The sequence below is a fragment of the Lutra lutra genome, chromosome 2, assembly GCF_902655055.1.
Source record: "Lutra lutra chromosome 2, mLutLut1.2, whole genome shotgun sequence".
Taxonomy (NCBI): Eukaryota; Metazoa; Chordata; class Mammalia; order Carnivora; family Mustelidae; genus Lutra; species Lutra lutra.
In genome coordinates, this window is record NC_062279.1 from 118,163,727 (window position 1) to 118,187,931 (window position 24,205).

The 24,205-nt window shown below is 39.3% G+C and overlaps 2 protein-coding genes across 5 annotated transcripts in view; one reads left to right on the plus strand and one right to left on the minus strand.

The window, feature by feature from the left end:
• SYNPO2 (synaptopodin 2) overlaps nucleotides 1-24,205 on the plus strand; it is a 174,559-nt gene that overhangs the window by 33,822 nt on the left and 116,532 nt on the right. The window lies entirely within an intron of this gene.
• Nucleotides 1-24,205, minus strand: part of LOC125093322 (uncharacterized) — a 166,045-nt gene that overhangs the window by 13,621 nt on the left and 128,219 nt on the right. Inside the window, exons 5-7 of one of the 4 annotated variants that reach the window (XM_047718319.1) lie at nucleotides 20,638-20,759; nucleotides 12,201-12,404; nucleotides 1,848-2,006 (exon numbers count right to left, since the gene is read on the minus strand). The exons of 1 other annotated variant lie outside the window; for it this stretch is intronic. In XM_047718319.1, coding sequence (XP_047574275.1) covers nucleotides 1,988-2,006; nucleotides 12,201-12,404; nucleotides 20,638-20,759 — 345 coding nt within the window. In that variant the 3' untranslated portion in view covers nucleotides 1,848-1,987. Of the gene's footprint in view, nucleotides 1-1,847; nucleotides 2,007-12,200; nucleotides 12,405-14,479; nucleotides 16,128-20,624; nucleotides 20,760-24,205 lie in introns of those variants that run through there. 2 more of the 4 variants (XM_047718321.1, XM_047718320.1) reach the window with 2 other exon arrangements.

The window sequence follows — 24,205 nt, forward strand, 5'->3', positions numbered from 1 at the left end:
GTCGTCTACACAACTGCCAGACTAATGTCTGAAACACATGGCCCATGTCCTTTTCTGATTAAAACTCTTCCCAAAAAATGAAACAAGATGGGATCAGGAGGGAGACAAACCATAAGAGACTCTTAATCTCACAAAATAAACTGAGGGTTGCTGGGGGGAGGGGGTTAGGGATAGGGTGGTTGGGTTATGGACATTGGGGAGGGTATGTGATATGGTGAGTGCTGTGAAGTATGTAAGTCTGATGATTCACAGACCTGTACCCCTGGGGCAAATAATACATTATATATTAATAAAAATAGTAAAGAAAAAACCTCTTCCCTTCCAAGCTAAAGCCAAAGCCCTTTAATTTGGGAAGACAGATCTTTTGTTAATTATGTTCTAATGCTCTAGCCTTATATCTTTTCAAACTACTTGAGCTTTAAACTCTAGCAATACCAACAGCTTATAGTTATTTTTCATAGGAATTTATTTATGTATAATATACTTATTTTGCCATCTTGTCTTCATTATTCTCCTTCAATATGCAGTTCTCTGTCCTCTACCTAACTTCTGTCACTTCCCCACCATAGCCTGGCTTGGCTTTGAATTAATTACCTCATCTCAGTGTCTTCATAATATTCTGTGCATATCTTTGTCACTTAGCACAGTGTTTCACAATTATCTGTTTCTATGACTTTTTCCCTCACTACTCTGGGAGCACCCTGTGGGTAGAGACTATATCTTATTCATCTTGTATGTTTGGTGTCTACTGTGTGCTTGTAGAATGGTCAAATAAATGAGGAAGGAGTGAAGGTCAAAGTCAAACTCACATGGAAGATGGGTCTTTGTATTTCAGTGTATTGTCTTAGCCACTGACTAATTCCGGTTAACTGTGTACAGATTTGTTTACTGTCAAATGTTTTTTTCTGACCAGTTCTAATAATTGGCTTCTCATTAGATATTGCCTGAAGTACACATACGTCTGTCTCATGGGCAAAGCTGTTTCATTCTCTCAAGAAATCGTTCCGTGTTAGAGAAAAAAGATTGGCTCTCTGTTCCAAGACCCATATGTAAACGATCTCTTCTGAAAGTAAAAACATGCTATATTTGTGGTGCTCCTGATTTTATCCTCTAAAGAATTCCTTGAAGAAACTCCAGTCCTGACTGACAGGATGGTCAGTCAATTTTGCTCCTAACTCTCTTTGACATACAGATGCATGGGATGTACATATTTTCTAACTGTATATTCTGCTGGAACCTACATGTTCATATGGAGAGACACATACCATATTTATTTATGAAATATAACAACCTTTTCTGTATATATTAACCCCTGGCATTTTAAAATTTCTGTCAGGTGTGAATATGAGACTGCTATTATAATAGGATAGAAAGACATACTGCTAGCTCACATTTTAAATTCCAAGTAAAAGTGTCCTGTAGGAATCTCAGTATATTTAGGGATCTCAGACAGCTAAAAAGCTCAGCCTGTCAAGAAGAAATAAGTGTTTTTGTTTTTGTTTTTACCAGAAGTATCATCCCCATAGTATAGTTTAGTCATATTTGGATTGGCTGATCTCTATGCATATATCTTTAATTATACACCTGTGCTAATAACAGCACAAGGTAAATCTTTTAAATAAAATGAGAAATTCCCTGGATATGCAATAAAGGAACTGGGACATCTGGGTTCCTTGTATATATTTTGGGGAAAAAAGTTTTCTCTGCCATACATACAGTATGGTGGCCACTTTGGAATATTAGCGTTTTAGCTAAATTTCACACATAATGTGTAGTCTGAGAAAATCCAAATACTGACCTTGGAGGTTGCTTCCTAGCTCTGAGTACAAACATGATGGTTAACTGACCTATGTCATCCCTCGCGGCACACAGACATGGACTGTTGAGTGGAGCCCAGGAAACGCCGCACACGGCACCCAGTTGGAGAGAATACTGCCTCTTCACAGCACGGTAAACTTATGCTCCTCCATAACACAGTGGCTTCTCCTCAGCTTCTTGAACCATTCCTGTTGGAAAAATCCTTGCACAAGGAAGGACAGCGTCACGAGGAAGGACAGCGTCCCAACAGGGAGCACTAAAACAATAACAACAACACAACTGAGTTCATGTGGCCACAAGTTTTTCCAGAAAGCCTTGAGGGGATTGTTATACTAAGTTTCAGTTAATGCTGATCTCAGCTGGAATAGTCTGCACTTCTGGGTTGTTTGTGTTTCAGTACACATGTAGTTGACAGGAGTTGTCTAGATACGTCAGATTCTACACATCTGTCAGTGAATCAAAGCCTTAAATGTGAGAGGTAGTACCCAGGGGCTTTGTGTGGGTGTGGAGCATTCCCCAGGGGATGAAGGACCAACAGATCATGCAGAGTTAGAGACATATCAAAACCATCCCTTCTGGTACAGGTATTCCCATACTCCAGGACCATACAGGTCTGCAGAAAATTTTTGCCGCTGCCTATTCTTCTTTCTCTTTTTAAAGATTTTATTTATTTATTTGAGAGAGAGAGAGGGAGAGAGGGAATGTGTGGAGTATGGGGCGAGGGTCAGAGGGAGAGGGACAGGCTGACTTCCTGCTGAGCAGAAAGCCCACTGTGGGGCTCAATCCCAGGGCCCCAGGATCATGACCTGAGCTGAAGGCAGGCGCTAACCAACTGAGCCACCCAGCCACTGCTCCTTCTGCTCCTCTCCCTTCTTTTTCTTCCCCTTCCTCCTTCTTTTCCCATTCTTCTTGATTGAAAATTGGCAGGAAAGGATCTTGTGGCATGACTAATGAGAAATAGAACATCTTTGAATTTGGCATTGCTTTTTGGTGCTATCATTTGGAATGGAACAAAGCCATGAACATTCTGAGTTAACTGTTAGTAATAACATGGCCCTTAAGAGAGTAGAAATAGGGGTGGGACATGTAATTATACTTCTCTGCCCAGGTAGGCTGATCAGGAATTGGTGCTCCGAAAGCTCATGTGCCAATTTCCAAGACATTTTAAAAAGGTCTAAGAAGTGCCAAGCTTTTTGCTAGGTACTGGGAAAAACAAAGATAAATTAGGCACAGATCCTGCCTCCAAAATGCACACAGTCCAGTAGGGGAGAAGCTAGCAGATTTTTACCAGGCAGATGAGGGAAAATACAACTGGAACAGACGGCACAATATTTTCAGTGGCAAGGAGGCATGGCATGGTGTGCTGTGTTTCCACCAGTGTGAATGCAAAACAGAGCTGGGGATCATAGGGAGTAAACTGGGGAGATAGGTGGGGGCCAGATTAGAAAAGCCTTTGTAAGCTGTTGTGTGGATTTGGGGTTTTGTCCTGTGAGTGTGTGATAGGGAGCTATTAGCAAGAGTGAAATTTACTCACATAATTCTCAGGTTCTCATGGAGACAAAATAATCTTTTTTGCTTTTTGATATACATCTGGAGCTGTTGCGAAGCTATTGCAACCATGGACTATGGTGAGGACATGAACTGTGGCGGCATCGGGGGCGGGGGGTCACTGAGGAGAATGGGACGCAGTTAAGAAATGTTTAGATAATGCAGTGGAAAGGTCTTGATGATCAGTTGGAAGTAAGAGGAAAGAATAATAAGGGTGATTAAAGGAATTTTTCTTTCTGCCTTGATTAAATGGTATTGGCAAACCTGTATGACGCGGAGAACCCTGACAGCCAGGCTGCAGTGGGGCCCCAAAGTCTCTAGAAGTTAAAGTGAAGAGAAAATTATAGCCAGTTAAAGAGTCACGATAGCAAAAGGTGTAATAAAAGAAAAATGCAGAAATGCTATAAGGCATAAGTGTAATGAATGTAAATTATTACTGTTGTAGTTAAAAATGCTTTGGGCTGTAGAGGAGCCAGGGTTCTGTCCCCCAGCTCTCCTAAGTCTGGCAGAGCCCTGGGGGTTCCATAAAGAGAGCATGCTCTCCGCCTCCCAGGGTCCTGGCTCTGTGAGCCCATGCAGAAGTAGCACTGATGCTTCCTTTTTCCGCCCCTGCCAGGACTATCCCCGTCCATAGATGGAGGCATCCTTAGGGACACACCAGCTGTCCTCCATCATGTTTGCTCTCACTCTCTGGAGTCTTCTGTCCCTTTCCCCTTTCGCAAAAAACAAGACCTGCGCTCTCACATGCGAATGAACTCCTCTTGGTCCTGTCTCACCAATTTGCCAGACATTCCTAGTCTTGCTTGGACCCTAGCACCTGACGGGTACAGAAGCAAGTTGAAATTCCTGCCATGGGTATTTTCTGCATTAAAAAAAAAAAAATCTGAAATTCGACATTATTCAGATATTTGCTCTCATTTTCCTAACTCATAGTGACTGCCAGATTCTCTTGATTTTATGTTATTAACAAGACATAAAATGTTGGAATCAGGAAGGACCATGAAGAGTATGTTGACCAACGCTATCATCCTTTTGCAGATGAGGAAAATGAGGCCTGTGATTGTAAAGTAAATTGTGAGTTGACTAAACTCTACAACCAAGTAGTGTCTGGGCCAATCTAGACCTAAGCGCAGTCATTCTCAGACATTACCTTTCTGCTTCCCAGAGCTTTTTTTGAAATTGCATTGAGGAGAGAGAGAGAGGGAGATGGAGAGGTAGAACAAAAGAGAGGCAGAGAGAGAAAACAAGTGAGAGGAAGAGAGGAAAAGGGAAAGAGGTGTGTCTCCTAGGTTTAAAGATATTAGCCCTCCCTGCTGGGCTGGAAAAGTAGAATTTTCAAAAAATGGCATTTGAATTGTATAGTCGGGTAGTGTAGCTTTAAGATAGCATTACATTATGCCTCTTTTTTTTTTTTTTAAAGATTTTATTTATTTATTTTGAGAGAGAGAGAGATAGTGAAAGAGAGACCAGGAGCAGGGACAGAGGGAGAAGCAGGCTTCCCGCCAAGCAGGAAGCCCAACGTGGGGCCCGATCGCAGGACCCTAGGATCATGATCTGAGCCAAAGGCAGATGCTAAACTGACTGAGCCACCCAGGCACCCTACATTATGCCTCTTGTGATTGTAGGAACTTGTACCTGTTTTTTTTTTTTTTTTAAAGATTTTATTTATTTGTCAGAGAGAGAGAGGAGAGAGAGCGAGCACAGGCAGACAGAATGGCAGGCAGAGGCAGAGGGAGAAGCAGGTTCCCTGACGAGCAAGGAGCCCGATGTGGGACTCGATCCCAGGATGCTGGGATCATGACCTGAGCCGAAGGCAGCTGCTTAACCAACTGAGCCACCCAGGCGTCCCCCTGCTTTTTGATATATAGTGGTGACCATGTTGACTGAGGATTGCTTTTAATGATGCTATTCTAGACCTTGTTTTTTTCCTAAAAGTGATTGAGGATTTACAGCTGTAAGAGAACTTTGGGGATGATGGATGTTTACTGGCCTATGGATGAATGCAGAGTTTGTGAGGGCTGTTGCTCTCTTGGTACTTAGTAGTTGTTATTGGCTTTATGTATATACTCTATTGGTATACTTGGATTTTTGGAAACTTTAAGCTGTGCTGTCATTCTTGGGGAAAAAAGCATTCTGCTTGTATATGATATTGTATAGAAATTGGTCAGGAGACTGTGTTGATCTAGAAATACTAAACTTCTCCCCCATTTCACCCTTATAACGTTCTTTATTAAATATGTACATGGGTTGATGGCAGACATGAATGTTCTCTTAAAAAAAAAGCATTTGTGAATACTTATTGCACTACATCCTGGGAGGAAGAGGGTGTCTGCAGCGTGCTGGAGATCTGAGAGGCTGGGCTGCCTGGCTCCCATGACAGGAGGTTTGCTAGGCAACCAGAGCAAGTTTTCAAACCAACTTAGATATTCCTGCCTGGCCTGCTGCCATCCTCTAGGAAGGCAAGTAGACGCTGTAAATTAGAACTGACCATAATGGCTGACATGTTACCCTTTAAGAAGTGTTGATATTTTATAGTAACAGGTTTGTTTTTACAGAACTAATCAGTCCATGTAGGGGTTTATTAGCTAATTGGTCAGGATCAAAACTTATAAAAAACGTTTGGAAAACAGTCTTCTGTGATTACACTGTAGGAAAAAACCCTTCTGATGAAGTCAGAAGTGTTGATCTTTTAGAAAGCTTGCCAACCTGCATATAAATTTGTGTGGGAAGAAATATATTTAAAATATGTCCTTCTATAGTAAACTTTTAAAAAGCTTCTCTGAGCAAAGGAAAAAAAAAAAAAAGATGGCCTAGGTCTTATTAGGTCATAACTGATACTCTGAGACTTGCAAATCCAGACCAGTTCCAGCAACGTCCAAAAATGTTTGCAGTGAAATTTCTTTAGCAAGATTAGACATTACTCAGAAAGTCTCAGATCATTAAAAAAAAAAAAGAGGTTTTCAAGAAAGCCTCCATTATTTGTTCCTTTATTTTATACATGTCTGGTGAAGGGGATTAGCCCACTTATTAGAGGGAACCACAATGCCTAAACCTAGTTACCCCGGGATACTGTCAGGCAGTTTGACTATGTTGTATTTTTGTGTTTATATACTTGCATATAAATACATAGTAAGATGTAAAGCAACTTCAAAAACCCTGGGTAATGACTTGTTTCTTGTTCGTGAACTAAGCCACATTCCACAGCAATGTGCTCTTGTCCTCTACTGTACTTCCCTGTTGATAGCATTTATCATGTTGTCATAAACATACCTGTTTAATTAACGGTTTTCCATAGAAGATTGTAAGCTCTGTGAGGGAGGAACTGTTTTATCCTGTTTCTTTGCCAGAACTTAGCAAAGTTTCTGGTCTGGTAAGGAGAAAAAAGGAGAGGTAAGAAAGAGAAAGGAAAGAAAGGGAAAGAAAGAGAGAGAGAGAGGAAGGAAGGAAGAAAAAGAAAGGGAGAGAAGGAGGGAGGGCTGGAAGGAGAGAAAGAGGAAGGAGAAAGGGAAAGAAGAAGAAGGGAGAGCAGAAACAAAAATAAAGCTAGCTGAGGTGCACCTCGGTGGCTCTGTCAGTTAAGCATCTGAGTCTTGATTTCAGCTGAGGTCATGATTTCAGGGCCAGGGGATCAAACCCCAAGTTTGCTTGTCCTTCTCTCTCTGCTCCTCTGCCCCCTTTCCTAAAATAAACAAGCAAACGAATAAATAAAATTTAAAAATAGTAAAGCTAGCTGAGTGGCTCTTTTTCTTTTCTTTTTTTAAGATTTATTTATTTATTTATTTGACAGAAATAGAGAGAGAGAGAGAGATCACAAGTAGGCAGAGAGGCAGGCAGAGAGAGAGAGATGGGGAAGCAGGCTCCCCTGCTAAGCAGGGAGCCCGATGTGGGATGCCCCTGTTTCATATTCACAGTTAAAATAAGGAACTGGCCAATTCTTTGGACCTTTAAAAAATTCAGATGAGGGGCACCTGGGTGGCTCAGTGGGTTAAAGCCTCTGCTTTCAGCTCAGGTCATGATCCCACAGTCCTGGGATTGAGCCCCGCATCGGGCTCTCTGCTCAACAGGGAGCCTGCTTCCTCTTCTCTCTCTGCCTGCCTCTCTGCCTACTTGTGATCTCTGTCTGTCAAATGAATAAATAAAATCTTTTTTTAAAAAATTCAGATGAATGTTTTCATCTGAATGTTTGTTATCAGAAACCAAGTTACTTATATCTTAAAATTTATATCAACATAAAGACTTTAGGGGCGCCTGGGTGGCTCAGTGGGTTAAGCCGCTGCCTTCGGCTCAGGTCATGATCCCAGGTCCTGGGTTCAAGCCCCACATCGGGCTTTCTGCTCAGCAGGGAGCCTGCTTCCTCCTCTCTCTGCCTGCCTCTCTGCCTACTTGTGATTTCTCTCTGTCAAATAAATAAATAAAATCTTAAAAAAAAAAAAAAAGACTTCAGTATGTCCTTTGAGAAAATCAGGTACCCTCTCAAAGTTTTTAAAAATCAAGAGGTTTCTAATCTTGTTTCAGCTATTTTTTTGAAAATATTTTATTTATTTATTTGACAGAGAGAGACACAGTGATGTGGGGCTCAGTCCCTGGATTCTGGGATCATGACCTGAGCCAGAAGGCAGACACCCAAGCCCAAGGACTGAGCCACCCTGGCACCCTTTGTTTTAGCTAATTATGCAGAAAAAAAGAAATACATTTGGTTGCATTTTCCCAAGTAGAGAATAACTGGCTTTTAATTTTTAATAAAATAATTTATACTTCATTTCTTGTTCAGTTGAATCCTATCCCTCACTTTAGCCAAATGATTTCTTTTAATCCTCATTTTTTGTTGTTGTTTACACAAATAAGAGTCCTTCAAGATCTCCCAAGACCCTGCAAAACTGAAAAATTTCCAGTAGGTTAACTCTGATAGAATGTTCCCAAAAGTACATGTGTATTTTGTAGAACAAAAATATATAGTGATTATTGTAATTTGTAGCTAGATTGATATAGATTAAGTAAAATTCCATTAATTAGAACCCTCAGTCAACTGATTTATCATGGGTGTGTATATGTTGTTTCAGATTTATTTATTTTCTACATTCTGCATTTAGAAGAAAAAGGTAAAGAACTAAGAAAACAAGTAGATAGTATTAATTTAGTAAACAAAAACTATATCTTCAATAGTATATTTTTGGAATAGATGCTTACGATGATAATCCTTTAGATTAGCATTCATACTGACCCTATAAGATTGTAACTAAGAATTTACAGGGGTGTCTGGGTGGCTCAGTTGGTTGGGCAACTGTCTTCAGCTCAGGTCATGATCCTGGAGTCCTGGGATCAAGTCCCTCATCGGGCTTCCTGCTTGGTGGGGAGTCTGATTCTCCCTTTGACCCTCCCCCCTCTCATGCTCTCTCTCTCTCTATCTCTCATGCTCTCTCTCAAATAAATAAATAAAATTTTAGAAAAAAAATTTATAGAGAGCCTGTTATGTGTGTAACATTGCATTAGGTACTCAGGCAGAAGCGTGTATGTGCTAACAACTGAACATTTATTAAGGATGTGTTATGTGCCAGGTGTAATGCTAAAGCTTTATCTGTGTTGCCTCATTTAATCCACACAAATGTCATAGGAGGAAGATAATATTCTTTTCTTTTTTTTTTTTTAAGAATTTATTTATTTGACAGAGAGTGAGAGAAGGAGAGAGAGCACAAGTGAGTGGAGCAACAGAGGGAGAGGGGGAAGCAGGCTCCCTGCTGAGCAGGGAGGAGCCCGATGTGGGGCTCCATCCCAGGACCCTGAGATCATGACCTGAGCCGAAGGCAGAGGCCCAACCCACTGAGCCAGCCAGGTGCCCCGATAATATTATTTTTTTTCCAATTTTACACATCAGCAAGTAATGAAACAAGTAACTTGGAGGAGATCGCATAGCTAGGATTTTAACACAAACTTGGTCCTGGATTTTTCTCTGTTGCTCTGGTTATGTTATATTAGAACTTTCTGACCATCTTCCCCATTATTTCCTTCCCACCTCTACTCTTGATCTATGCTGTGCATACTTTTGGTATCACATTCATTTATTTTTTTACAAGATTTATTTATTTATTAGAGAGAGAGAGCGTGAGCGTGCACACAGTTGTGGGGGAGGAGCAGAGGGAGAAAGAGAGAGAATCCCAAGCAGATCCCCACTGAGCACAGAACCCGTCATGTGGTCCCACCCCAGGACCCCCAGATCATAAAATCAAAAGTTGAGCCAAAATCAAGTGTTGGAGGCTCAACTGACCGAGTCACACAGGTGCCCCTGTTATCACATTTATTATGTATTATATGGACACAGTTTGCATCTTAAAAAAACAAAACAAAACAAAACTTTGTCTTGGGATGCCTGGGTGGCTCAGTCAGTTATAAGCCTCTGCCTTTGGCTCAGATCATGATCTCAGGGTCCTAGGATCAGACCCCACATCAGGCTCCCTGAGCAGGGAGCCTGCTTCTCCCTCTGCCTGCTGTTCCCCCTGCTTGTAAATTCTCTCTCTCTCTCTCTGACATGAATAAATAAAACCTTTAAAACAAACAACCCCCCCCTCCAAATTTGTCTTTCTCATTAGAACACTAGTTCCTTAAAGTCATGGTATAGGTCTTTTTCATATTGGTAGCAAAGAGCCTCCTAGCATAGCACCTGTCATTTAATAAGAATTTAGTAAATATTTGGCAAGAAATGAGCAGTTGTATTTGGGTTTATCTCCTTCATTAGATCATGACTACCTCAAGGATAAAGATGTATCTGACTTGTAAACTCCTTACCCATGGTGATGACTCAAATGAATATTTACTGAGTTAAATAAGGGTTAAAATGAGTGTTATTATGTTGTATTAACTAAGATATGAGAATACTGTCACATCTTATGCAGATTTTCAAAAGGGTACCTGTAATACCTTCCAATTTAAAAAGAAGGTATTACAAGGTCTTCCAATTTAAAAAGAACATTGTTGTATTCTCAGAATAAACTTGAGAAATTAGAAACTCAGAGGTAAGGAACATGGACCCTCTTAGAATTTGTCTTGTCGGCATTCACAGACCTGTAAGTGGCAGAGCTGGGATGAGAATATAGGTCTTCTGACTCCTAGTTTGAGTCCTTGCCATGATAGTAAAATATTTCCCAGCTGACATTTCAATTTATGAGCACACTTAATACCACCATATCCAGGGTCATTAGGCTATTTTTTTAAATACTTATTGAACATTCACAAAATGGTAGGTTCCATTGTGAAAAATTTTATACATCCGTCCTGTACTCCCAAGAAATTTGACTCTCCCTAACAGGGGGAAAAGAGAAAGCAATTCTATATGAATCCATATATCCATATATCCATACCACTTGTTTTCTCTGTGCTAAACTGTGCAATGATCCAGCTCTGCTGCACAGATCAGAAATAGCCCAGAGTAAGTGAGGGATAGAAAATGATCTAAGCAAATCAGTGGGATCACAGATTCTCCAGAACCAGGTCTATACCCAGTCTATTACTACCCACCTGGATACAGTAGTCTCTTTCCATTCCTGTGGCTCAGTGCATCTTGGGTTGGGATTCCCAGTGCATGCCCCAGATGTTTATGGAATGCCTACTACAGGACCAGTCTTACACATCATTTAAAAAAAATCAGCAAATAGTTGTTTATATTTTGGGGTGAAAACTCCTTACTCTATCAGTCATTAATTTCAATTTATTGAGGTACAGGGGCTTTTTATCCCCCCCTTGAATTAAATACTTCTCTGTTCAACATGTCTACAGGTTTGAAAACCACTGTTTCTAGTCCCCATTTTAGAAGGTGAATCTTGCACAGTGGAACGTTAAGTAAGTGTGCCAGGGGCTAACCATCACTTGATTTTGTGGTTACCCACAGCCTTGTAATCTTTTCCCTCTGTGGGTTATCTTTTTTCCTGACCCAAATGGCTTCCAAGCAGACTTCTAATAATATGCTTCCAACTATTTATAAGACTTTTCACTTCCAAGATCTCAGAATGTTCAAAAATAGATGAGAGTGGGTTTTTTTTTTTTTTTTTTGACATATCTGTATTCAGAGATAGAGGCAGCATTGACCCCTTAAGGGATAAGGTAGCATTTAGAGTGGGATTCAATGAAGATTCTGGCTTAGGAGAAGTGCTCTCAAAAGCTTCTCAAACTTGCTGTCAAAAATATAGAGCCGAGAGTTCTGAAGTTGTAAATATACTTGTTTATATGTGATAGGTTATTGGTTTTTTTAAAATTTTATTTATTTGAGAGATAGAGTGTGTGTGTGTGAGAGAGAGAGAGAGAGAGAATGAGCGGGGTGGAGGGGAGGATGGAGAGGGAGAAGCAGGCTTCCCACTGAGCAGAGAACCCAATGCCAGGCTTGATCCCAGGATCCTGAGATCATGCCCTGAGCCAAAGCAGACAGATGCCTAACCGACTGAACCACCCAGGTGTCGCTGTAATGGGTTATTGTTAATTTAAAAAAAAAATCATCTATAAAAGTGAGCATTTTGAAGTAATTTATCTCCTGCTAGTTATAAAATTTCAATTCCTTTGAATGATTCTTGCTTACTATAGCCAACAATATCTAGATTTCATGCAGATAATTTTATTTACAGATAATTTTATTCTGGCTAATAAGAAACTTGCATGGGAATTGGGCACAGAACATATATAAGGCTGGGATTTGCCCCAAAATGGTGTTTTCTGTGTGAACATGATGTTGAAAGGTAAGAACTTCTTTTCTGCAATTTAAAACCAGAAATATTAAATAACCATTGTTAATGAAATTGATAGACGAATGCTTGACAGTACATAGGCATTATCATATCAGAACAAGAACCCACCTTTCTAGAGTGTTTCTTACACATTTTCCAAGCACCCTGTTGCGTGGTCTCTGCAACATTTCCCATTCCTCTGTGTCTGGCTGTAGGAATCTTCTGCGAACAGCAATCATGTGAAGAAATGTACTAGAACATGCTCTACCCTGAAAAGCTACAATTTTATTTTTAAGCCAGAACTTGCTGAAATCCATTTTTCTAAGAGGAGAACTGAGTAAAAGGACATAAAAATAAATTTTAAGGGAAAGGAACAAGTGAAACTATTTTATCTTGGCACTGAAAAAGAAAAGTTTTGAATTGTCTTGAATTCTTTGAATTCAGCTGAAAGGAAAGCCTTACTTGGTTTTAGGGATATTCTGGCTAAACAATATTTATCACAGGTTTCCAGAGCTGGAATCTATGAAATTCAATAAAAGAAGAACCAGGTATAACCTTTAAGTAATGTTACATAGGGTAGCACATCCTAGAATTTTTGTTGCGATGCTACACAGAGAAAATGAAAATATTTCTGTTGCATTTTGGGTAACAGATAAGCTGCTCCTGGCCAGACACTCCTGATATAGGGTCTTGGTCTATCTGGAGCCCTACCCAACTCTCCTGAGGACTGAAAAAAAAATTTTTTTTTTTTTCCAACATACTCATGGGCCACAAGCCAGCAGGCAAAATTAATGTAATATTTGGTTTCAGTATAAGTCTTTGAATTTCACTTTTTATTTTAAAATTTACATATAGGCATAGACGAGTAAAGACTAGTAAAATTTGAACCTGGATGTGGGTCAAAAAACATTCTATAGAATCAAAATATGAAATATTGAGATGCAGCATGCTAAGTAATTTATGGTTCTTATAGTTTTAGTGTTGAGAAGTTATCAAAACTTTAAACAAATTGAGAAATTATATAAGCATTTAATATAGTCAACTCACAAAGGCATTAACACTGCAGGATTTATGAATTGATTATAACTGATTTTCTTCTATTGACAGTAGCCCTGCGGGGGATGGAGGGAGACGAATTGAGTCTATGCATGTGGAATGAAAAGTTTTCTATAAAACTGCTTGAATCTGTTTTAAATGCTTAGTAATTTTTTAGTTGGAATTTTGGCAAACATGCTTTATTCTGAAAGAGATACTAATGGTCCTGAGACCCAAATGGAGATTTTTATGATTCTCAGGGACCAATATTAGAGAAATCTCTTGGTTGCTAAGTGGATCTCTTGATGTGCCATGTAACTGGTTTCCTTTTCACTTTCTTTCTGAGAATTGGTCACTTTACACATTTTTGGGTAAGAATCAGAGTTAGGAATCCGTTGTTTTCATGTGTGAAAAACACTCACAAATGGCTTAAGAGACTTCACTAGGTCATGTAATGGAAAAGGCGGTTGGGAGAACTGACCGTGAAAGGTCCAGGTCTTTGCTTGGTGTCTTTGTTCACCTCATTCCTGTGTGGTCCTAAGATGTCTACCAATTATTACGGCTTCCCTATCTCTTTTCCCTGTGGTGGAAATAAGACATATCTGTCCCCACATTCTTAAGAAATCAGATTGGATTAAATCACATGGTCACCCCTAAACCAATCATCATGGCCAGAGAAATGGAATGCACTAATTACTTAGTTTAACAATTTAATGTGATTAAATTAACAATTTAACAATTAAATTAACAATTTCCAATGTGATGCCGGTGAACTACACAAGTCATCCAATGGAAATTTACGACTGTTAGAGTTATCTGTAAGAAGAATGGATGCTAGAGAAAATCATTACATGGTGAATTTTAGAAATAGAAGGAGACTTTAGAATCTTTAGCTAAATGCCTTTCTGATTGATCAATCTTTACAAAAAAAGTAAAGTGGTCATTAGTCTCTGTGGGTATCACTTATAACAGTGAGTCACTCTAGCCTGTTTGATTTTTGAACAGTTGTATTGGGAAAGGCTTTCTTTACCTTGAACAAAAACCCTTTGTCCTTCATCCATTGGACCCTGTTTTGCTCTTTGTGGCCACAAAAAGTAAATTCAATTCTTCTTCTACAATGTAGCCTTTCTAGTATATATTGAAGATAGTTAAGATAGTCATCCTTATTCTTTCCTCTCCAGGCTCAACATCCCCATTATCTCATCTGTTATTGATGTTGAAAGGTTTAAAATACCCTCACTCTTTTGGCCTCTCTTCTTTTTGTGATTCTGGCTAAGTAATTCCAAACTCAGACACACACTTCCATATACTGACAGAAAGACTCCCAATGTGGCTATTGGAAAGTGGTTTATTGCCATATGTGTGAGCAGAAAGATATTGAGGAAAAGGAGGCTAAATCTCTTGAAACAATTTTTTAAAAATATTTTATTTATTTTTGAGAGAGAGCGAGAGAAAGAGAGAGCAAGAGAGTGAGAGAGAGAAAATGAGTAGTGGGGAAGGGGCAGAGGGAGAAGCAGACTTCCCATCAAGCAGTCCCAGGACCCTGGGACAAAGATATGAGCCAAAGGCAGATGCTTAACTGACTGAGCCACCTAGGTGCTCCGAGGAGGCCAAATCTCATGGAGAATAACTTGAACAGCAATCTATAGAAGAAGCCAGTCTCAGGACTAGTTACTTAAAATAAATTATCTGTAGCTAGAATGTGTACAGAAAATATGTTTTGGGACATGATTCCTCAAATCTTTAACCATTAACATTGGGTTTAATTACTGATTTTTTTTTTGTGGGAGGTTTGATATATAATTTGTAAAACATTATGAATTATTAGTATTTTGATAAATAAGTGCCTAATATATATGATATCTATATATAATAATATATATATTTGTGTATATATTGTATAGATAATATATTGTATATATATTTTATATATTCAAATATAAATATATATATATATATACTATTTTGTTTTTTAAAATAATTCTCTTTATTTTGTCTTATAAAAATGAAATAGGAAGTAGTACATCAAGATGTGTGGTCATTTGTCATGAGAGAATTCTCAGTTCTCTTCTTCATGTAAATGTTCTCCAGCACAGTGACAACCTCCCAGGAGCCACAACTTGAAGCACTTGAGTATCATGAAAAATTTATACTGGTATTAATTCTGAAAAAGGACCGGTCCCAATCAGACACAGGAAAGTGGGAAGGAGTTGAGCACTGATTTAAGGAACACCTCTGATGAGGTGTTGGCATGCCTTCTTTTTCATCCAGTCTGCCACCAGTTCCTGTAACTTTACTTATACAATACACTGTGGGCGTGCTCTCTCTCTTCCAACTTCACTGCCACCACTAGTCCAAGCATCATCCCAACCATTTGGGACTCCTGCCATGGCCTCCAGCCTGGTCTCTTCCCATCCTCCAGTCCATTGTCCAAACAGTAGCCAGACAAATTTAAAATGCAAATAGGATCATGTCTCTCTTTACTCATAGAAAGATCTTCAGTTGCTTTTCATTGTACTTAGGATGATAGAAAATCCTTCACCAGTCTTTGAGGCTCTACCTACTCGTCCAAACCCATTTCTCTCCATTCTCTCAGTTCAGTACATTCCAGATATACTTGCTTTCTTTTAGTTCCATTACTGAAATAAACTCTTTTCTGCCTCAGGGCCCTTGCATATGCCCTCTTTGCTGCTTAGAACACTCCCCAATTCTTTGCCTCTCTACATCCTACTAATCATTAGCTCTTACCCCAAGGGTTCTTAACTCTCCATTCTTCCCTGACAGCCCCAATTCAGACCCTGTGTTTTATTCTCTAACAATATCCTCTACCTATCTTTCAAAGCACCTATGTATGTACTGTTTGAATGTCTGAAGTTCACCTCAGTTAGTTCACCACAGGTTGCAGGAGGAGTAGGTTGGCTCACTATTGGATCTCCAAGATGTGGTCGAGCTACATGGGTTTGAATCCTTGTGCCCTCACATGGCAGCTCTACCATGAATACTCAGCCTCATTTTCTTCACCTGTGCGATAGAAAATATAATAATATATTTTTTACAGGAGTATTGCAAGGATCAAACTACAAATTCCATGTAAAGTGCTATATCGAGTACCTGGCACATAATAGGTATTCAGTCTATATTGGTTATTAGTATATTATTGCTTTTAGAATATATTATTGTCAGCAAAAGCCGCTGGGAAATTGTTTTAGTTTCTTGAATAATTCTAAAAAGTCTCTAGAAAAGCTATTATTATACAAGTTAGAATAGCACTAAAATACATGGTTTTGTTTTGTTTTAAGATTTTATTTATTTGACAGAGAGAGAGAGAGCACAAGCAAGCAGAGAGAGACAGGGAAGCAGGCTACCCGCTAAGCAGAGAGCCCGATGAGGGGCTCGATCCCAGGACCCTGGGACCATGACCCGAGCTGAAGGCAGAGGCTTAAACCACTGAGCTACCCAGGCGCCCCAAAATAGATGTTTTTTAACTGATAGCTTCCCTGTTCATTTATAATTGTCTAATATTTCAGCTTAGCAATGCTAAAACATAATTTAACCTGTTTCAGAAGTTGTTTTCAAATATGTTGGGTTTTTTTAATGTGCAGATTACATAATACTTATTTTCAGATGCTTAGAAAAATAATCCATTGTTACTTTTTATTTTTCCGTTGAGATTTCTTAGTTTAGCAGATTTTTAAAAAGAATTAATTAATTAATTTAGAGTGTGAGTGGGGTGGGGGATGGGAGGGAAGGGGCAGAGGGAGAGGGAGAGAGAGAATGTCAAGTGGACTCTGGACTGAGCACAGAGGCCAACATAGGGCTTGATCCCAAGACCCTGAGATCATGACCTGAGCTGAAATCAGTAGTTAGACACTTAACCCACTGAGCCACCCAGGCCCCCAGTTCAGTAGGTTTCAAATGCAGGGCAAACTGGTTGGGCCTCTTGACAAAGAAATGTTTTGTTTTTATAAACTTCAGCTTTTGGAGAATAATGGCAATTTTCCCTTTGTTTCTTTCCTTCTCTTCATCATGGGATTTTCATGGGGGAGATTTTTATACCTTTGGTGAGATCTATAGAGGAAAAATACCACTTAGTGTAAAAGGATTATGACAGTGTATAGATTTTCTCTGTCAGACACCTTTCTTTGGGTAAATATTTATATGAAATGAGGCACAGAATTTAAAATAGCCCTAAAGAAGCCGCATACTCTCCTTGACAACAACAACAACAAAGAAGTTTGTGTATTAACAGTTGGTTTAACGGTGTCTGGCAGAGAGAAATAAAGACAAAAATATATTTTGGTCCCATAATATTTATAGCATTGCCAGTTTAATCATTGTGCCCTATTTAGGAATATTTTTTGAGTGAGCTTATTTTAATGTCCAAGAACACAGTCGTAAGTTGGTGGCAGGGAAGCTCAGTCTTTGCAAAAGTCAACAGAATACATTTCTGTGCTCGTCCATGAAGGACTGAGAAGGCCCTCGCATTGTAAAACTCGTGCATTCTTGTACATCCTGACATAGAAGATATCAGTAACGATGGGACAGCCACTTGGAAATGTTGTGTTCTGCTTAATATGCTTTTGTAATAAACACTGTCTTCATGAGTTTATAAGTGAGAAAGGCAAGAGATTCCATTCTGTAGTTCTGAGTAATGCATATCCACATATGGCAGCAACTTGTTTGTATGGGACACCCACTCTTAGAGAATGAGCTGCTCCCCAGAATGCACATATTTCAGATAGCCGGAAGTTCAGCTGAAATGCATAATCACTTTACATTTTGAATCTTTCTAACATTTATATAACCTTTGCTTTAAAAGCTAAAAACCAAAAATAATTTCCATTGTACTATAAATCTATCAAAAATGTCCACATATTCTCTTGGCTTACTGAGAGTTCTACCTGTTGTAATTTAGCCTCCTTGTAGACTCAGTGTTCTTACAGGGACATCACTTTCTGATTTGTATTGTGTTAAAGTTTGTGAACATGTTGGCACTTACACTGAGGGACACTAGACTGCCATATACAAAGCTTTTTAGCTTCTTCTCTTTCACTTTAAGTTCTCTGTGAGAGTATGTGTGCCTCTGGTTCCATCTCCCATTTGTTTTTTAACCACTGGTGGGTTAGAAAATGTATTAGAATTATTTCCAAAACAAGAGTAAATTGGCTTCAAGTGATTGCATAAGGACAACTCTATGCATCAAGCATGATAACTTACTTTTCTTCTTTGATTCAACAAACACAAATTGAATGTCTACTTTGTGCTCATTATTGGACTGGAGACACCGTGGTGAGAATGGTCTCTGCCATTAGGGGGGACATGCATCTGCTGAGACTCATGCTGTAACAGAGGAGGGACCCTTATTCCTACCCGGGGATTGTCAAAGAAAGCACTACAAAAGAGGCAGTGGTTGAAAGTGAGTTTTCAGCAAAGAATCCTGACAGAATAGTTTTTCAGATGAATAAGATAGTGATGGGGGGGGGGGGCGCAGGGAGGTGGAAGGAGATGGAGAAGTGAGAATTCCAGGCAAAAGTTTGCCCTCCTACCTCTCCTGTCACTCCATCTCAGTCTTCCCTGATGGCTCCTCTTCTTCTTGTTGATTAATGTGGATGTTTTTCTGGCTTCTGACTGAACTCTTTTCTTGTCATTCAACTCATTCTTCCAGCATCATTCATAGCTGCCATTTCCATTTCTTGGAGGTGATTTTTCAATTGTTTAGACATTATTTTTAAGTGTTCTATCTCTATAGCATCATCTCTCTTCTCGTTCCAGACCATTATATCCAAATGAATGCCGGACATCTATTTTTATGTCTGACAGACATCTCAAGTTCAACCCCTCCCCTAAATCTGATTCTCCCCTAGGTCATTTACCTCAGTGAAAGGACTACTAGACCCATCTAACCAGTTCTTTAAGTCAGAAATCTTGGCTTCTTCCTTGCTCCTTTCTTTCAATTCAGCAATGCTGTTCAGGTCTTCATCTTGAACATCTTTTTAATTTATCAACTTCTGTTCATTCTCAGTCACCAATTTCACTCAGGAAACTATCAATCTTCTCCTACATTGCTTTTAAAATCTACTAACTGGGGCACCTGGGTGGCTCAATCAGTTAAGCATCTGCCTTCGGCTCAGGTCATGATTCTGGAGTCCTGGGATCAAACCCCATCAGGTTCCTTGCTCTGTGAGGAGCCTGCTTCTCCCTCTCCCTCTGTCTGCTGCCCTCCCTGCTTGTGCACTCTCTCTCTCTCTCTCCCTCTCTCTGTTGAATAAGTAAATAAAATCTTAAAAAATATATATATGTGTGTGTGTGTGTGTGTGTGTGTGTGTGTGTGTGTGTATACATACACATATATGACTTTAAGTTAACATAAGTGAATTGGGGAAGGGAACAGTTGTTCATTTAGAGCTTGTAACTCCAAAATTGCTCTCTTTATATTGGAGTTGTCTTCTCAAGACTACATGCTGCTCTTAATCAAAGACATGATGTCACACCATTTCAGAACTGTCTTCAGAGCTTGTGTCATGTTCTTTTGAATAACATCAGGAGTTGCAAACATTGCCCTCTAAGGCAGGTAGTTTGATTTTAGGGGGAAAAGAATCAAGTGATTAGAAACTGCATACAGCAAATAAGGAAAATAATCCCTGTTCCTAAAGCCATGTTCATAAAAATTGAGTATGGGCTATAAATTCAATAAGTCTGACTCTAAAGGCAATTTCAAAAGGAGTTTAGAAATGTCTTGAGCTATGTCAACATCACTGGAGTGAGTTTGCAGGAGAATTGCTTACATTGCGATGTGCATGTCTCGAAGCATTACTTGACGGTCATGTGGCTTTCAGTGCCACAGACGTGTGGAAGTAGCACCAAGTTTGTGTACTACTGGATTTCTGATAGAGCAAGAATGCTTAGGATGGGTCTTATTGCACTTTTTATGTGTTAAAGTTTAATTTTTAAGCTTTGATCCCACATTTCAAAATTGGAATTTCTACTATAGGCAAGGAGGTTATTTATCTTTGAAGTTTTTCCCTCAGATGTTAGCTTTACTTTGGACATTTAGGCCTGATCTAGAACAGTTTTTCAGTGTCAAATCAAGAGCATGTTTAGGGTAATTGAGGATAGATTGGTGTTGTAGTAGACGAATTGATGAAATTACAAGTCTGCTTCTAATACTGATGCATCGCCGTTTGCCTAAGACTGTCCAGATTTTAAACCTGAAAGTTTTCTGGGAAACCCGTCAGTCCTGGGCAAATCAAGACAGTTACCCACTGCTAGTGTCTTAGTTAGCTCCTCCATTCCTTTTGGACTATTTGCAGTGAAAACAAAACAATGACTCAATCATAAACAAAGGACAGGGCACATACATCTTGGAATTCGCACAGCAACTGAACTCAAACAGCAGCATAGCTTAGCTGAAAGTAGGTTGGGCTAATCACTAACTTTTATGCTGATTCAACTGAAGTCAAGTTCTACTTCAATAACAGCAACAATACAGAGATAGTAATACAATCCTTTAAGTTTTACCTATCATGCTTACTGTATTTGTTGTGGTTCTTGAGTGGAGATATTTCGACAAGTTATGTCGTTGGGCAAGGAAATAATTGGCTTATTTGGTTCTTCAAAGTCTTTGTAAGTAGATCTAACAATTATCCATGATGCCTGAAAAATAAATTATAGTGGAGTTTGAGTTAACATTAAAGATATACATCATTGAGGGAGAATTTAGGGCTCTACAGATAGGAGATAGAGCACTAAAGTCAGGAGGAGCTGCTTTTGTACCCTGCCTTGCCATTGACCAGTGTGTAACTTTGAATTTGTTGCTCTAAACTTCAGGTTCCTCGTAAAACAAACAATAGGGACAATTATGGTATCGGTCTCCTGGAATTGCTGTTTATTAAATGATAATGAATATATAATACTTAAGTTGTGCCCAGCACATAGGAGGTATTCAATAAATAGGAGCCATTATTTTTTTTTAAAGATTTTATTTATTTATTTGACAGGCAGAGATCACAAGTAGGCAGAGAGAGAGGAGGAAGCAGGCTCCCCGCTGAGCAGGGAGCTGGACGTAGGGCTCGGTAGGGCTCGGTAGGGCTCGATCCCAGGATCCTGGGATCATGACCTGAGCCAAAGGCAGTGGCTTTAACCCACTGAGCCACCCAGGTGCCCCAATAGGAGCCATTATTATTTGCACCTATCAGAAGTTTCGAGAGTAGTATATTCTGACTATATTCTAGAGTCATGCTGTGTCTTTAATTTCTAATTTCCTATCCATTGCTCTGCAGAAGGATCATGTTTTTTTAAAAATATTTTATTTATTTTATTTGACAGATAGAGATCACAAGTAGGCAGAGAGGCAGGCAAAGAGAGAGGGAGGAGGAAGCAGGCTCCCTGCTGAGCAGAGAGCCCGATGTGGGGCTCGATCCCAGGACCCTGGGATCAAGAAGGATCATGTTTTTAAAATACACAAAGAGCACAGAGAATTCTGATAAAAGATGTCTTACTACTTATCAGTCTAGGTTCCAAAATCAGCGTAGTGTTACTATAGGAGAATATTGATAGAAATAAATCACCCATGACATAAAACTCTTTGCAGTCTTCAAAACAAGATAAGTTAAAGAAAAAAAAGAAATTCTAAAAACTAAACCTGCACAATTAAAAGAAAAAAAAAAAGGACTTGAACTACTTTCGTGTATACCTTACAGTGACCTTATGTATATCTTTAGTTTATCTTTCAAGGTGGACTGCATCAAAACATATGTTACTTGGGACAAGAAAATAAAGAGCTGTTATTCATATCTATTAAGCTAAAGATGTTAGAAAGCAAGACTAAAGATGTTAGAAAGCAAGATATGACATTCCAAGGTAGTTGCTACACAGGTTATTTGATTTAATTCTATTTTATTTATTTATTTGAGAGAGCATGCAAGCAGGGGGAGGGGCAGAGGGACAAGAAGAATCAGGCTCCCCACTGAGCAGGGGCTTGATTCTAGGACCCTGGGATCGTAACCTGAGCCAGAGGCAGATGTTTAACCCACTGAGCCACCCACATGCCCGACTACACTGGTTTTAAAAAGTAAGATGATATGTCCAAAATTCTCCTATTTAGCTATTTTCCAAAGTTCCTTGATATATTGAGTTCAAAATTAGAGTGTTACATATATGGAATCAAAATAATCCACAATTTTTCTCTCCCAGGTTTTTGTTATAGCTAGTTTGAAAGTGGCTACTTGAATAGTTTAAATACTAATGGGAAAATCCATGGAGAAAGCAAGATGTGTCCGTTGTAGGGCATTGTAGATAAAGGTAGGTTGAGATCATGTGGTCATCTAACAAGATAATCAGAGGCAGACTGAAGGGAAAGGAAAGGGAAGAATGGGGCCCCAGTCGGTTAAGCGGCCGTGGCCACCTTTGGCTCAGGTCATGATCCCAGGGTCCTGGATTCAAGCCCCACATCAAACCCCATATCAGGCTTCCTGTTCAGTGGGGAGCCTGCCTCTCCTTCTCTCTCTCCCTCTGCCCCTCTGCCTGCTTGTGCTGTCTGTCAAATTAAATAAAATCTTTAAAAAAAAAAAGAAAAGAAAAGGAAAAGGAAGGGTAGGCACACAAAGCAACTTCCATCCAGAACGTTCCCTACATAAAATACCATAAGTAGGTCCAGATGCCATAAACTTAAAAATATGTGTTCTGCTGCAGTGTATATGGGTTTTATTTTCTGTGTGAGACCTGACATTAGAAAGAAAGGTAAGACATCAAACAGAAACAATGCTTTCTCACCAAGTGAGGGGTCAAAATGTGCTATTTGGTAAATTCCAGTGCTATTCTGAAAACAGCTGACAGATGATTAGGAGAGGTCACTGACTTTCTCGTTCTTTTTGTGACCCAGTTTTAGACAACTGCCACCCAAGAGAAGAGAACAACTATCAAAGACTGTTACAGTCTGGCAGTCAGGTCCCAGCTTAGGCTCTGCCTTCCTCTGTGAGCCCTATATATCGTTGCTCACTCTCTGTTGCATTCTAACTACAAAATTAAAATAGTAATTGGTACTTCCTTTTATATTCTTTAAACTTTATTTGAATTGCTACAGTGCATTGTATGTCTTCATTAATGTTGTTGTAGATTGCAAAATCCTAGAAAATTACACTAAAGTATGTTAGTTTCCTAATTTTACTCTAATGTTGCACATGCATTATGATACAATTTAGCACGTTTTCATTTCTAAATCATTTATATAAAGTATAGAGAGAATTCTCTGAGTATTTCTTTTTTTTAAAGATTTTATTTATTCGTTTGACAGACAGAGATCACAAGTAAGGAGAGAAGCAGGCAGAGAGAGAGGAAGGGAAGCAGGCTTCCTGCTGAGCAGAGAGCCCAATGAGGGGCTCAATCCTAGGACCCTGAGATCATGACCTGAGCGGAAGGCAGAGGCTTTAACCCACTGAGCCATCCAGGCGCCCTATCTATGAGTATTTCAAGAATAAAATCAATGAAAGTCTTTAAAGTTTCTATGAAAATCAGTATGATTAAAGGAAATCCACTTAGGCCAGGACTTTTGGGTCAAGTACTTCAAGCTGACCAATTTTTTTTACTGAATTGATTGTCTTGCTCTTGTGTAACTAAAAAGTTTGAACAAATACACTTCTACCATCTCTTCTATCAAGATGATTTTTTTTTTTTCTGTTTAAAACCTGGTGTTTCAGGTTTTAAAAAAAAATCACATATGTACTAGGCTTTCAGTCAGTTTAATTCATCTTTAAGCAGATTGACTTAATTCTATGAACTTCAGAGTCTCTGGTGATAAATTCCATCATCTCTGTATTATGTCTTTTACAACCTGATGGGGCAAATGGTTTACATCAGGCAAAATGTATATTTGAACAATAAGGTCACAAGCGGAGTTGTATTACCTTTTATGGTCAGGGAGACACTTAATGTGTTGCAGCCTTCTCTTTTAGGCTACATAGCAAATCTGACACAGCACTTTGTTTTTATGCCTGGATTCCCATATGATCTTAGTTTCTAAGCTCATTCACGTCAACAACCTGAGCCTTATTTTTGCAGCATTTCCTCTTGAAGTACAGAGAGGAAGATGGCTTTCAGTCCCA